Below are 16,593 nucleotides of genomic sequence, written 5' to 3' on the forward strand. Positions count from 1 at the left end.
TGTTTTCAATTTGGAATCACTTTTATTATAAGTTTTGTGTATAAATTACTATGGCGCTTAGACTCATTTTTTCATCATTATTTAATTAGAATTGCCTGATCCTAAAGCTGCATTTCATCAATTTTATATTTTATAGGTAAGCATTGTAGAATTTTGAACTGTGTTTTGTCATTTTACAAAATTTTGTAGCATTTTTGCACAATTTTTTTCTATTTTCCTGCATTGAATCTGGACGTTGCATGACATGAAACAACCAAGATCTGTTCTTGTTGTTGTCTTTTATCATCTTCAAACTACTTGCGAGTCTTATCAAGCTGGATCTCATTGTATCTGTCAACTGTTACAGAAAAGCTTCCATCTGGGTGGGTTGTGCTTTGGCCTAAAGGTGTTTCAGGGATTTTCCTCCAGCATCTACTGCCCCCTGTTGGATGTAAAGAAACAATTCACTGTTCAACTTGTTGGTTTTGCTGCTTTTTCAGAATCAGGAGAATCAACAGTGGTGCTCAATGCAAGACAATACACACACAGGTACTAAAATGCAGGGACACCAAGATTATAAATTAGTAATAAAGAACTTGAGACAAAACTAATGAAAGATTTTATTCCAAAAATATAGCTTTTAATGAAAGTTTACCCCTCTGTAATCATAAATCGTATTGCATCTGAATATTAAAGATATTTGCATATTTACCATCACAAAGTTTAATTAAGTTTTTTTCTTAAAAACGTTTGGGATGAAAAAAATAAAATAATGCATAGCAGAATTTTTTTTTGAAAGATATGTAAACCGACCTTTTTCTTTCAGATTTTTCATTGCCCAAAGTGTTCAAATATGCCTATTTTTTGCTAAAAATAAAATACTGACCTGCATCCTTTAATAACATGTTTTTATTTGTTTCATGAGGGCAGTGAGGATCCCTTACTTCAAATGTTTCCCTTTTAAAAGTTCAAGTTTATCCAAAATAATTGTTATAAAAAAGCAGCATGATGTGAAAAGGAATTGATTTGAATTCATATGAAGTTTGTTTGTGTACAAAACTCTTCAGAATCTATTTCATACATTTATAAATCTGTAATCTATTTACATCTTTATTAATGATCTCATGACTGGTTCCTCTTGAAGGAACAAAGTTTTTTGATTAAATTCTTTCTAAAAGCAGAAAATATTTCATAAAATGTGGTTCATTTATTTCTAAATATGCATTTGTTTGTTTTGGTAGAATGGAGTTAATCTGATAGGCTTAGAGAAATGTATAATCGCCTCTCAGATGGATCCAACTGGGTTGGATACATAAGTGTAAGAAGCTCAAAAACTCAAGAAATCTCAAATTCTGATTAATTTTCCTGATTGTTTAATTATGCTAGGCCCCTCCCCCTGGTCATTGCATTAATCAACAGTTAAACAGGAGGAACCCTTTCTTAATCAAACATGACCACATGGCGCTCAGAGTACACAAAAAAAATTCCAATTTGCGCACACATCAGGATTAAACTGCCTAAAGGTGGGGCAAAAGAAAAGAGGAAAATAAGTGAAGGTTCTCGGTTGTGGTCGAGAGTTTAATCCTTTGAGCTTGCGGGAATCAGACGCAGAGGGGATGGTCTCTGCCGTCGGATTTGGTGCATTTACACGCAGCTGATGCCCTGAAAAAGTAGCACTTTGACAGCGCCTCGTTAAAAGTGGCGGCCCGGCATCCCAGGACAGTTTGATGGCAATTACTAAGACTGAGCTGCTCATCCTCAGGGGACAGACATGCTGTGCAAACTTGTGCTGCGCATCGGTGAGTTGAATGTCTCTTCTCTTGTATTTATGTCTTTCATGATCCAAATCATCATCCTCTGTTCCTACAGGCTCCTAAATGCATCTTCTTTTATTGTTTGTCTCAGCTTTAGCAGCAAGCCTGCTTCTACTGGAGCTGGCTGGCTCCACAGGAACCACAAAAAAGTCTCAAGGTATCACCCCCAATTTGATCATAAAGAACATCAAATGGTTTTAAAACTAATTAGGCTTTTTTTGCTGTGTCAGTTCTATAATAGACTTCTTGACATTCATATATAGCAAAGAATGTGAAGTGAAGTGATGGATCTAGGATTGACCGCCGTCTAATGAGCACTCCTGGGAAAATCTCGTCTTCAAATGAGGACTTTAGTGATGATTCTGTGTCTTTTAACAGGGTTTCAGACTATGCAAACCTTTTGATATTATATGATAAGCAGAAATGATAAAGATGGTTTGAAGTTTCTTCTAACAATCTTCTGCTAGTGAAGAACAACTCTGGCGTGACACCAGCGGGCCAATGTGGAACCTGGATAAAGGAGCCTGATGGAGGCTACTTCACCTCCCCCAACTACCCAGAGAAATACCCACCAGAGAGGGAATGTATCTACATCATAGAAGGTGAGCTCTGCTCTTGAAGTTGACGCTTTGCATCCTCTCATTTCGTCTCTTGCCTCCGACAGCCTCCCCCCGACAGTGCATCGACCTGTTCTTTGATGAGAAGTACTCCATCGAGCCTTCCTGGGAGTGCAGGTTCGACCACATTGAAGTCCGTGACGGTCCGTTCGGCTTCTCGCCCATCATCGGTCGCTACTGCGGGCAGGAAAGCCCGACCTACGTCCGCTCCAGCGGGAGGTACCTGTACATCAAGTTTGTGGCTGATGGAGAACTGGAGGCCATCGGTTTCTCGGCGCGGTATAACTTCACTCAAGGTGGGCAAAGAAGTGTGAATGTTTTTGAATCTTAGAGAAAAATAACTTAAAAGTTACATTTCCAGCAAATATAACAGTTTAGTCACTAAAACTTGGTGTTAATCCCTAATTTAATAGCAAATATTATGAGAGGATTGATATTTACTAATGCCAAATCCCTATTATTTATACATGTTAGCAAGCAAGCTAAAACCTATTAATATGCGAAATCGAACCCTAAAATCACCAAGAACACACACTTTTACATAAAATATGCAAAAAAATAAAATAAAACTTTAAGTATAATAAAATAAAACAGGGAAGTTGATTATTTTGTTTTCTCTCTTTTTTTTTCCTTTTTTCTCCTTGAAAAAAAATAGGGAAAAAAATCAAAAAAAGAAGAAAAAAGAGAAAAGAGAAATGAAGAAGAGAAAAAAGGAAAAAAAAGATAGAAAAAAATAGGAAAATAAGAAGAAAAACTCAACAGTAGCTACATTTCCATTACACAAATGCACAAAACTTTATTTAAATTCTAGAAATGTCGAAAAAACACACTTTTGCAATTACAGTGTTTCAATTAAAACCTAATTATGCAAATAAACACAAACCAATTCAAAAACAAGGCAACGGATGTGAACAATACTTTGATTTAAAGCAGATACATTCATTTCTGTCATGGCACTGGCGCTCATCATCATCTATCAAAGGAGACGTTGGCGTCTTATTTAGGCCATGGAGCGGCGAGCTAGGTGGGAGGGGCTACGGATGAAGAGATTTTGGGAAATTGTGGCAATTTTACGGTGGAAGCTGTGAATCAAACAATTCCACCTGACAAGCTCTCAACTTTTGATGAGCTGTGATGCTGTGGGACCTCTTGTGGCGCCCGCTAGCACAGTAGTTGTGGGTCATGTGACTCTTTAAATTTGAAAAAAGTGTTTTCAGTGCAGTGTTGCGAAATATCTCCATTTCGATATGTCCACCTCCTCCAAGCACAAAAACATTTTTTTTTTGATAAATGCAAGTTTCTTCAAAATTGTTGTGTAAGTTTCTGTTTTCACTTTGTTTAAATACCCACTCTTTTGATCTTTTTTAAAATTGTTTCCAGTGATCTTTTAACGATTATTCAGTTTTTAAGACAAAAAATTTTTAAACTGTCATTTTCTAGGTTCATAGTTTTTACAGAGTTGCAGGAGTTTGTTAAAAAGGTTCTTCAGAGTTGAGGGCGGGACCTTTGGCACTAAGCCACGCCTTTTCCCCTCCTCCGTGCTTTTGGCCCGCCCAACGTATTTTTTAAGTCAAAATATGCTCTTTCGTCTGCTCCTGATTAACAACAATTTGAATAAAGAAATACTCATAAATGTAACTTTAAGCTTAATTTTCTTTAAATATCTGTCCTCAATCATCCCAAAAATGCATCAAAAACAGGATTTTCATCTGAGTTGGTCTTTGAAGATCAAAATAAATAAATTACAGGATTGTCTTTTTATGGTAAAGACTTCTCACTTTGAAAAAAACAGAATATTTTGGTCGTTAAAATATTAAAAATATTTTAGCGAAGTTTCAGTGTGGCTGCTGATACTCTTGTATGGCTGAGGATTTTAGAGGATGACAGCGTTACCATGACTCTAAGCCTCAGCCTCTTGGGACATTTTCCCAGACCATCACACTGCTGTACAGCATTAACATTGTTGCCCTCAATATGCTAAAGACCCATTCCAATTACCCAATTACCCATTCCACTTTTTGGTTGCACCCACAATGGGTGGAGGATGTGAGGGGCTGTTAGCTAGTGGGAGAGAGTGTAAATGAAGGGATGATGGGAAATGAAGGCTGCCTTACTCTCCACCAACAGTCCTGCCTTAAACTCAGAGGCAAATTTCTGATAGACTCCTGCCACTCTGCAGAAACTATGTTCTAGAAAATAACAACTTTTAAAAATGTTAGCTAAAAGAGGAATAATCATGATTAAAAAAACACAGGAAACACTTTTAAAATAGCTGAAAAGATGGTTTTCCAATTTGCAATATCCTTAAAAATGACTAAACATGAGAGGAAATCTAGAATTTCAATCAATCTAAGTTAGATCAAAGATTTTTGTCTTTTTTTAATCTAATAACAATCCAGTTCTCATATACATCCGTAGTGCAGGGTCAGTGGCTGCAGCTGAAAAGAGGAGAGGTACACACACACAAACACACACACGGATGCGCTTGTTCCCTCAGTCTCAAACACGAGAGTTAATGAAAGCTTGTCTTCAGGGAACGCAGCTTGTCGGGGCTGAGCTGTGCCAGCAGCTTAAGGGAGTCCTGGGCAGAAGCTTTATTAACCACAGATTTTGTAGGCCACCTACACCGACGAAGGGGACAGATTATCACTTCATCCCTCTGTCCATTTTTCTATCGACATTTTTATTCCCGCTGTCTTAGCATCGGTCGTGATTTTTTTTGCCCTTCAAGGGATTGAAGACAACTAGCTGTCATAGCTGACAGTTTTCTGAGGTCTTAAAAGGAAGACCAGCACTAGTTCAAAGAGCCTCAACATCCCTCTGTACAGCATTTACTCAAAATTTAAACTCCAGTCCATCAAACTCCATCAAACTTGATGTTTTCCAGCAAATAAAACAGTTTAGTCACAATAATTTGGTGTTGATCCCTTATTTAAATGAAGATATTGTGAAAAGATTGATATAATGCTAAATCCCTAATGGAGGTAGTGATTTTTTTAGTTATACATGTTTGCAAACAAGCTGAAACCCATTAATAGGGGAATTCACACCCTAAAATCATGAAGATCACTGAATTTCCCTATAAAATATACTAAAGAATTATAATAAAACAGTATAGGTATACAAAAATAAGATAAAATAAAACTGATCAAATTATTTCATTTTCATCTCACTTTTATTTCCCTTTCTTTCCTTGAAAAATATGAAAAAATAAAAAAGGTGAAAAATTAAAAAGGAGAAAATAAGTAAAAGGTAGATAAAAAAAGTAATAAATAAATAAAAAGAGAGAAAAAAAGAAGAAGAAAGGAAAGAAAAACAGGAAAATATAAAAAAGAAAAAAAAGAGAGAAAAAAGGAAAATAAGAATAAACATTGAATAAATGAAAAAATAAGAAAAAACAGAGAAAAAAAAGGAAAAAGAAAAAAAGAGAAAAAAGGAAAAAAAAACTTAAATGTATTATTTCAAATGATCGTAAACCTTTTATATGCATAGATTGATACTGGTTGAAAACATGTCATTTAAATCTGCTTTCCTGTAATTTTTCTCTTTATATTTGCATTTTTCTCCATTGCTGCAAATAAACAAAATGAAAATCTGATACAAATAAGTACTACAAAAAGCTAATAGAAATATTTGTTAAGTATTAAAAAAATATTCTGAACGCAAAAAACAAAGTCAGACCCTTCACTTTTGTTTCTTCTTGGTAGTTGCCATGGTTACACAAACAGATGCTCTCCCTTGACGAAAAGGTGATATTTTTCCATACATTCATTTCAAGCTCCAAACATTTTTTTACAGTATTTTCCCAGCATGCATGTTTGAGTTAAGCAATTTTTGAACATAAAAAGAAATTAATTTGCGAAATAATAAAAAATAAAAGCCTATGTTGTGCTTATTAAAAATAAATTTAAATATCTGACTCTGCGCTCTTTAAGGAGGTTTGAAAACCCTATTTGTCCCTCTGAATGCATCTTTTTCATTATTAGCAGACAGATTGTCTTCCGTGTGTTTACATTGAATAAAATGAGTCCCAAAAGTCAAAAGTTAATCTCTTTTTTAATTCCCCCCATCAGGAGTGGCAGCTTGCACGCATAGATGTTTGCTGACTTACTATTGCAAAACTCGTTTTCCTTCTTCTATTTTTTTTTCTTTGTCAGAAAATAGAAACTCGCCCAATATTTTTTGTGCACTTAAATGTTTCTATAAACTTAGATCTGCAAAAATTCTCAATAAAAAGTTTACTGACATTGATCATCTGTAGATCACCTTTTTCTATTCCCTAGATTATAGATAATAAAGTATCAGTTTATGCTGTAAAGAATCCTGACTCAATAACTCAATCTGAAATCTACACTTTTGGTCTTCACATGTCACTTCTGTTCAGCTTGTGCAAATGTTGAACCCTGATGTGAAGCTTCAACCCCCCATGACCTTCAGAATGCAGAGTAGAAACTCAAGATACTTCACAGAATGTAATCCAAACATGGGGATTAAATTCGAAGGATAAAGTTGATTTCATGTTGCAGTTTTTTTTATTTTATTAATTTTCCTCCTTACACCAACATATGTTTTTTCATTATCAGCTGCAACATATGGCCGGTTCAGAACTGTAGCTCATGGCTGGGTTAAGATTCCTGTGGATCGCTGCCAGGGTGCAGTTATTTATTTTTTTCTTCATTTGCAAAACAACAAACTTGACATATATGTGGTATATATACATTAAATATATACATATTAAAAATCTAATACATATAATACACATTATATAAGATCTTAACAGATCTTGTATAACCAATTCCCCCAAAACATAATCATGCAGCAGAAACAGACATGTTAAGCAAAACAAAAAAATTACATTTTACCTCATTTACATTTTTTTCTTATTATTTATAAAATATTTATAAAATAAAGTAAGCTTTATTTATTTATTTTTACTAAACAATGAAATAGATTTAAAAGGTTTTCAGCAGTAAGTTGTATTTGCAACGAGTTTTGCAAAGTACTACAATAACACCTACCATATTGAGAAATGTTAAAGGGAAACGTAGCGGTTTAAGTCGTTTTAGTGATAACAGCCATTGTTTTTTTTTATTTTTTTTAACAAGATGAAATATAACTTTCATGTAAATTTATGTGCCTCAATAAATTAGGACTGAGATGATGAAATCGATTTGAATCGATCTAAGCTTAATGGATGAATAATCGATCCATAAAAAATAGAGATCAATCTGCGTAGCACATAGAGCTAAAGTCCGCTAGCTTGATGCTAACGTTTAATAAAATTTCCAATAGGACGGCTAATGTAAACGCTTTGTCGACGTAAACTTACATTGTTGAGTAAATAAACATCTTTATAAACTTACAGGTAAGAACTTTCCAGTTTTTTAAGAAAATATTTTTTAAAGTAACCCTTTGTGTTTTAAAGCACAATTTTTTGCTCATACTTTGCTTATTCTTTTTGTAAAAAGTGTAATACTGTAGCGTGATTGCCACCTAGTGTCCAAACTGAAATGTTAATGATCTGAACATTTTTGTCAGAACTTCTCCTTTTGAGAAATCATGTAACACTGTATGCTATTAATAGTCTCATTATTTAACGAATACATTTTACAATATGTATAATATAAATCCCCCTCTTTGAACCGCCACCTTAACGTGATAGAGGGGTTTGAGTGCTTGAGTGATCTCAGGAGCTATGCTGTCGGGGGCTTTCCCATGACAGACAGGTCCTGAGTGACGAGCCAGACAAAGAGCGGTTCAAAATCCCCTTTATGAGTAAGAACACCAAAGATACCGTTACGTCGCCCGGATTGGCGTCACCGGGGCCCCACCCTGGAGCCAGGCCTGGGGTTGGGGCTCGGAGGCGAGCGCCTGGTGGCCGGGGCTCCTCCCACGGGCCCCGGTCGGGTCCAACCCGAAGGAGCGACGTGGGATCACTCCCCAGTGGGCCCACCACCTGCAGGGGAGCTCTGAAGGGGCCGGTGCATTGTGGTTTGGGTGGCAGTCGAAGGCGAGTGCCTCGGCGGCCCAAACCCCGGTCATGGAATTTGGCTTTTGGGACATGGAATGTCACCTCTCTGGGAGGGAAGGAGCCTGAGCTGGTGCGAGAGGTTGAGAGATACCGACTAGATATAGTTGGGCTCACCTCTACGCACAGCCTGGGCTCTGAAACTCAGTCCCTCGAGAGAGGCTGGACTCTCTACCACTCTGGAGTTGCCCACGGTGAGAGGCGACGGGCTGGCGTGGGCTTACTCGTGAGCCCCCAGCTCAGCCGCCAGGTGTTGGAGTTCGTACCGGTGGACGAGAGGGTCGTGTCCCTTCGCCTTCGGGTGGGGGACAGGTCTCTGACTGTAGTTTCGGCTTACGGGCCGAACAGCAGTTCGGAGTACCCGGCCTTCTTGGTGTCTCTTGAAGGGGTACTGGAAAGTGCCCCAACGGGGGACTCCGTTGTCCTCCTGGGGGACTTCAATGCCCACGTGGGCAATGACAGTGGCACCTGGAGGGGCGTGATTGGTAGGAATGGCCTCCCTGACCTGAACCCGAGCGGTGTTTTGTTGTTGGACTTCTGTGCACGTCATAGTTTGTCCATAACAAACACCATGTTCGAACACAAAGGTGTCCATCAGTACACCTGGCATCAGGACACCCTAGGTAGGAGATCGATGATCGACTTTGTAGTCGTTTCAGGCGATCTCCGGCCGTGTGTTCTGGACACTCGGGTAAAGAGAGGGGCAGAGCTGTCCACTGATCACTACCTGGTGGTGAGTTGGATTCGCTGGCGGGGGAGGAGGCCGGAAAGACTCGGCAGACCTAAACGTACTGTGAGGGTCTGCTGGGAACGTCTGGCTGAGCCCTCCGTCAGGGAGGTCTTTAACTCCCACATCCGGGAAAACTTCAAGCAGGTACCGAGGGAGGTTGGTGACATAGAGTCCGAGTGGACCATGTTCTCCACCTCTATTGTCTCTGCTGCTTTCCGGAGCTGCGGTCGCAAGGTCTCTGGTGCCTGTCGTGGTGGCAACCCCCGAACCCGGTGGTGGACACCGGAAGTAAGGGTTGCCGTCAAGCTGAAGAAGGAGTCCTATCAGGCCTGGCTGGCTTGTGGGACTCCAGAGGCAGCTGACAGGTACCGGCAGTTTAAGCGAGCTGCGGCCCGGGCTGTGTTGGAGGCAAAAACTCGGTCCTGGGAGGAGTTTGGTGAGGCCATGGAGAAGGACTATCGGTTGGCCTCAAAGAGATTCTGGCAAACCATCCGGCGCCTCAGGAGGGGAAAGCAGTTTTCTGCAGGCACCGTTTTCGGTGCAGGTGGGGATCTGTTGACCTCAACTGGGGACATTGTCGGGCGGTGGAAGGAATACTTTGAGGATCTCCTCAACCCTGCTGACACGCCTTCCGTTGAGGAAGCAGAGGCTGAGGACACTGGGGTGGAACTGTCCATCACCCAAGCTGAGGTCACCGAGGTAGTCAAAGAGCTCCTCGGTGGCAAGGCTCCAGGGGTGGATGAGGTTCGCCCTGAGTACCTCAAGTCTCTGGATGCTGTGGGAGTGTCTTGGCTGACACGTCTCTGCAGCATTGCGTGGCAAACAGGAACCGTACCACTGGACTGGCAGACTGGGGTGGTGGTTCCCCTTTTCAAGAAGGGGGACCGGAGGGTGTGTTCCAACTACCGGGGAATCACACTCCTCAGCCTTCCTGGGAAAGTCTATGCCAGGGTACTGGAGAGGAGAGTCCGTCCGATAGTCGAACCTCAGATTCAAGAACAACAGTGCGGTTTCCGTCCTGGTCGTGGAACAGTGGACCAGCTCTACACCCTCTCCAGGGTGCTGGAGGGTTCGTGGGAGTTCGCTCATCCAGTCCATATGTGTTTTGTGGATTTGGAGAAGGCGTTCGACCGCGTTCCCCGTGGTGTCCTGTGGAGGGTGCTCTGGGAGTATGGGGTCCGGGGAGCCTTACTCAGGGCTGTCCGGTCTCTGTACGACCGGAGCAGGAGCTTGGTTCGCATGGCCGGCAGTAAGTCAGACCTGTTTCCGGTGCATGTTGGACTCCGGCAGGGCTGCCCTTTATCACCGGTTCTGTTCATAGTCTTTATGGACAGAATTTCTAGGCGCAGCCAGGGGCCGGAGGGGGTCTGGTTTGGGGACCACAGGATTTCATCTCTGCTTTTTGCAGATGATGTTGTTCTGTTGGCTCCATCAAACCGGGACCTCCAGCATGTATTGGAGCGGTTTGCAGCCGAGTGTGAAGCGGCTGGGATGAGGGTCAGCACCGCTAAGTCTGAGGCCATGGTTCTCGACCGGAGAAAGGTAGTTTGTCCTCTCTCGGTGGGTGGAGTGCTCCTGCCTCAGGTGGAGGAGTTTAAATATCTTGGGGTCTTGTTCACGAGTGAGGGAAGATCGGAACGTGAGATCGACAGGCGGATTGGAGCGGCGTCCGCTATTATGCGGTCGCTGTACCGGTCCGTTGTGGTGAAAAGAGAGCTGAGCCAGAAGGCAAAGCTCTCAATTTACCGGTCGATCTTTGTTCCTGTACTCACCTATGGTCATGAGCTCTGGGTCGTGACCGAAAGAACGAGATCCCGACTACAAGCGGCTGAAATGAGTTTTCTTCGCAGGGTGGCTGGGCGCTCCCTTAGAGATAGGGTGAGGAGCTCAGTCACCCGGAGGGAGCTCGGAGTAGAGCCGCTTCTCCTCCGCATCGAGAGGAGCCAGTTGAGGTGGTTCGGGCATCTGGTCCGGATGCCTCCTGGACGCCTCCCTGGTGAGGTGTTCCGGGCATGTCCCACTGGGCGGAGGCCCCGGGGAAGACCCAGGACACGCTGGAGAGACTATGTTTCTCGGCTTGCCTGGGAACGCCTTGGAGTCCCCCCAGAGGAGCTGGAGGAAGTGGCCGGGGAGAGGGAAGTCTGGGCATCTTTGCTTAGACTGCTGCCCCCGCGACCCGGTCCCGTATGAAGCGGAGGAAGATGGATGGATGGATGGATAATATAAATATATTCAAAATATTGTAGTTTTTTGATGTATTTAAAGAAATGTGTCTAAATATGTGAACCTCGTGAGCTCAAAATTGAATTGAATTGAGTGGATTGAAAAAAATCGAAAAATAATCAGAATCAAATCAATCTCAGCTCTGGTGAATCGGATTTAATCAATTCCGGAAATGATTGATTACCAGCCCTACTATAAATGTTAGGAGTGTGTCTTGGCAAGAGTCCGGTGACATGATACACAATGCGATACGCACCTCACAATACAATACATATCGAGCTACTAAAGCTAAAGCTGCATTGCTTCACTCGTTTATCTGATCCCGATATAGCACCGCAATCTGCGTCTAACATGATACTTGCAACAACGTGGCACAGAGTTTCGGTTTGGTACCAATGCCAAGTAAAAACAAAGAAGTTCATGTCTCATAACAACAAAAACCGCGAGACTGACTTCTCTGAACTGATGTTTTTGTAGCTTTGTTTTGGTGTAGAGCTGCTCTAAATGGCTCCGTGTGCTGTGCTGCCATCTAGTGGTTGGGGGTTTAGGTGGAAACCAAAAGTAAGATACTGAAGCACGCTCATAAATAATTCATTAAATATCATCTTGTAAGGATTTTAAGTCGCTACAAGTATCACCAAATACAATATATCGCGGTGAATCGCCAAATCAATTTTTCTCTATGCCCCTAATAAATCTTTAAATGGAAATTTAGTTCCAAATCTTTTATTTAGGCATGTAGAACAGCATATAAATCCCTATTTTTTTTACTGCATAAACAGTCTATTTTAGTTTATAGTGATAACAAGATGTTTTGTTTTATTTTATTAGTAAATGAAGGCTTTTTTTCCCTACAGATTTGTCCCGTAGCACCTGGGAAATGGATGCTAGCCTCACACTGAATCACTCACTCACACGTAGTTGGATGAATGTGAATAATCTGGCCAAGTCTTAAGCAGAATAGATAAGAAACATGAGAGGATTAATAAGAGTCCTTGTTCAGGTCAGCCAAGTTCCCTGTTTTTTTTTTTTGGCTCTTGAATTGCAATCTCTGTTTTGCATTTCAGCAGACAGACAAACAAACAAAAAAAAAGCTCAAAATCATGATAAATTGCAGTAAGAAAAATAATTTTGTCTATCTTAAAAAACTGACCCAAATAAAATGTCTGAATTGTGTCAAACAAGGTGCCTTCAAGAGAAGGAAACGCTGATATTTTCATCACCAGGTCGACACGGATGCTGCCGGAACTTAATCTGTTCCCAACTAAGCTGGATTTTTAATCCACCTAGCAAGTGTATTCATCAGCACAAAGGTTTAGGACAAAATATCTGTCCCCCTTCTGATTCTTATTTCTCTTTTTTTTTATTTGATGAAGGGCATCAGGGTTTCGGGGCTGTTTAAATCAGATCACAGGCAAAGTACTGGTACATAGATTATGCAAGCTTTGGACAGCTGTGTTTATTTGGTTGTTCAATATGCCTGTAAAATTGCTGTTTTTATTATTTCTGTTTTTCTTTTTTTTTTTTCATCTGTCAAAGTTAATCCATAAATACCAGGCTTAGCGATTTTGTCTAAACCTTTTCCTTTGAAAAATATCTTCCAGTAAATACTGCATCCTTTTTGCATGCTACAAAACAGCAGATATGATTTATTGTTCCAACAATACCGTTATGCAAAAATATCTATGGAGTTTTATGTCTCAGTAAAACAAAGCTTGTAGTAGGAATTGACAAAACTACAACCTCAGATAAAAATATATTTAATCTTTTTTTTATATCTAAACTGAAATGTTGTGATAATCATCATATAAATATATACAAGTATGTGGAAAAAATTGGATTTGTCTGATAATTTGCTAGAAAAAAAATCAGGTGGTAGATGGAATTATTTTTAAATTATCCATTTTTTACATTCGATATTTTCTACAAATTGTGTAATAATTATATGTTCTTTATTTTTGGCCCCATATTAAAAAAAAACATTTCAAGCTATAATACTTTATTTTGAGTAAGTTAATAATTTCATTTCAATTTTACTATTTTTTTTTAATTCCAGATCTCAAATAAACATCTCCCTTCAGAAAAATGAAAAGTGACTATTTTTAATTCTTGTCAGTTTTACTCAAAATATATACAATTTTACTCTGAAAAAGACATGATGTCCTGCTCTAAATAGAGTACAATTTACTCTTCTAGCAGAAGTCAAGTTACAAGGTTAAATGTACCAAATCCAGTGCAAATTTGTATTCACACAAAATAAATATTAATCTGTGTGGTGATAAAAAAAAAGTGATTTAACTCTGATTAAATACTAATTTATTTTCTGGAACAATTTTTATTCAATATATATAAGTTTTTTACTCTGATAAATTTTTTTTATATTTTTTAACTTTTTAATCTATATTGTGTCGTAGTGTAAAAAAGATTTTATTTAAATTATTTCTTGTTGGAAATTAAATCTGAACCCAATTTTACTATAAGTCACCACATAACTGTATAATCGTATTACTGCTTATATGGAAAACTAATGCAGAAAAATAGAACTACAGATGCTGTAATTATAATTACAGATAATTATGAAGCATGTGAAAATAGTAAAATCCAAACAGGATGTCACTGTATTGTTATTACATGAAACTGTAATTTTTGCATAAATTGAAAAAATCCTTTAAGATGTTTTATATATCAGACCTTAGAGGTCTCAGTTTGCATGTTTAATGTGGAAGCAGACAGCGAAAAGATGTTTGACTTGTTTTGAGTTGCAAAGAGGAAGTCTGCTTGTTTAGCCTGGATTTACAAATCTGCAAAATAAACCATTTCATGCCTAAAATTGAATTATTTATAGTTATTATTTTTAATTTTAACAGAATGCAAACACCTTTTTATACAAAAGGCATTACAAATTATACATTGGAAGTTGATTTATTTCAGCTATAACAACAGCAAAAAATACTAAAGAAAAAAAAACATAAGAGATGTAAATCCACAGGAATCTCAAACTTAACAAATTGAAATAAAAGAGATATATAAGCATCCACATAAATGTAAATGGATGGATTTTAAATATCAACTTGATTTTCCCGTGCTCTTGTGCAAGGCACTGAGCTCTTTTATTAGGTTATTGCACGAGTGTGTATAGAAGAAAAAACAGGAGTGTAAATGAGCACTAAAAATAAAGTAAATAAAGTTTCCATTTTTATCATTTAACTCCAATATATTTGTGACACTTGATATATCCACCGTTGAGAGCTTTTTGTTCATGCTAACTTTGTAAAATTTTGTAAGATAAAAAAATAAAATTGAACTTTTGTTTAAAGTGTCCTTCAACACTAAGGACTACAGAAAAAAGAACAAACTGAAAACAAAGTTTGTCGTTAAACTTTAATGAACAAAAGCACGCTTTCTTCACAAATTGATTATTAAGTCATTTTTAAGTCCACGTAAGAGTTCTGTTGACCAATGAAGCTAAGTTCACAAGAAAACGCGTCCACTTCCAATAAAAAGTCTGTGTGTAAAAATTTCCTTTTGCGTATTTTTGAAGTGTCACACAAAATGAAAACTTGCACATGCATTTAAAATTGTCATGTAAAATTGACATTTGTAAATAACTTCATGACTCATCATGGTTCTTGTTCTGTTTGTAGATCCTGAGTTTAAAGATCTCGGAGTGCTCCCAACTTTGCCAAGTGAGTAACAAGAAAACTCATCAGTGAAATTCAGCAGTAGCAGAAAAGTGAGACGACACTATTTTACTGATCCCACAACAGTTTGTGACTTTGAGCTTAGCGGACCAGAAGGCTTTGTGGAGTCCGTTCAGATAAGCAGGGATGGCCGGGCCCAGAACACTGATGCTGTGGACTGCAGGTGGTACATCAGAGCGCCACCTAAATCCAGGGTGTGTACAATATGTGTTATTTCCTATTGAAAACTATCAGGAATCCTTAACAATCACTTGGACTTAGCGGGATGGAACGTTCTCATCCGGTATTTTGAGTGTTTCCATTGTAAAGTGGACCCATTGAACAGTACCGACCCATACCTCTTGAGGGCCCCCATGTGTTGTAGGTCCATTGAAAAGTGGAATGCAACGGTTGAGGCGGAGTTGCTGTAGACACCTGTTAAAGCACCCATTTAAACTAACGTTTCCATTTGTTAGCATTCGGGTTTTTTGTGGTTTCCTGTTTACTCTTTAGGGTCTGCAACCTTTAACAGGAAAAGAGCCATTTGAAAGTCTTATTTTGATACTGCTGCACATTCATTACAATACATAATTTAATAATAAATACGAATTATGCTTCTTTTGTGGCATGAATAAAAACAGAAATATGAAAATAACATTTTCTTAACATCTGAAATTATTTTTTACATTTCACATAAGCTTGTATGATTTCCTTTCAAAATAAAAGATGCCTTGTGCCAGACTGGATCATCTCAGAGCACCTAGGATAGCATGTGCTTTAAACTAATAAAGGATCAGACTTTTTACCAAAGTTTTGCTTAGTATTTGAAATTGGTGTACTCTAAAGGAAGCATAGTCTTTACACCTCGTACATAAATTTAACTAATCTAAATGAATTAAATGGTAATTTAGTAACCCTTACTTGAAAAAAAAATACTATATTTTATTTTTCTTTAGCCAGAGAGCCACTATGGAGAGGTAGAAGATACACAAGTGGCTCGGGAGCCTCAGGTTGCAGACCTCTTGCTTGCAAACAACAGCTTTCTGACTCACAAAAGTCAGTAAATCAGTAAATTTGTACTGGATTTTTTCCCAACTATGAGGCACAGAAGCAAAAAAAAAATCAAAAAATCACACTTTTAGGAGAAATTTATAACATAATAAGAGAAGAACAACATTGTATTTTGAAAGACAAATCACAATAATGGAATAGATAACAATACTTGATTATATATTTGCAAGCTTCCCTACAGTAACCGTATTTAACTTCATGAAAAATAGGACAAATTTAGTATAATAGTGCGACATATCAACAAATATTAAGATAATCTTAGCATAAAGTCAACTAAACTCCTTTCAAATCACTAAATTTGAACAATTCCGAGCATAAGACTGAGCTTCTTACTCTGCATTGTTGTCAATAGCAAATACGGATGCACACACCTTCAGTGCCCCCTAGTGTTGCTGCCATTTACTATAAAAAAAAAACCACACAAGTAGCACCTGGGTATAAGTCGCACCAT

At 38.7% G+C, this 16,593-nt stretch overlaps 1 protein-coding gene across 1 annotated transcript in view; it reads left to right on the plus strand.

Annotated features, from left to right (window-relative positions):
* Positions 1-1,179: 1,179 nt before the first annotated feature.
* The window catches only part of LOC112147572 (neuropilin and tolloid-like protein 1), a 17,888-nt gene continuing 2,474 nt past the window's right edge, over positions 1,180-16,593 (plus strand). The window contains exons 1-6 of the mRNA XM_024274081.2: positions 1,180-1,778; positions 1,885-1,950; positions 2,261-2,395; positions 2,458-2,706; positions 15,036-15,077; positions 15,159-15,286. Of these exons, the coding sequence (XP_024129849.1) occupies positions 1,751-1,778; positions 1,885-1,950; positions 2,261-2,395; positions 2,458-2,706; positions 15,036-15,077; positions 15,159-15,286 (648 nt within the window). The 5' untranslated portion in view covers positions 1,180-1,750. The remainder of the gene's footprint in view (positions 1,779-1,884; positions 1,951-2,260; positions 2,396-2,457; positions 2,707-15,035; positions 15,078-15,158; positions 15,287-16,593) is intronic.

Source organism: Oryzias melastigma, linkage group LG17 (assembly GCF_002922805.2).
Source record: "Oryzias melastigma strain HK-1 linkage group LG17, ASM292280v2, whole genome shotgun sequence".
NCBI lineage: Eukaryota > Metazoa > Chordata > Actinopteri > Beloniformes > Adrianichthyidae > Oryzias > Oryzias melastigma.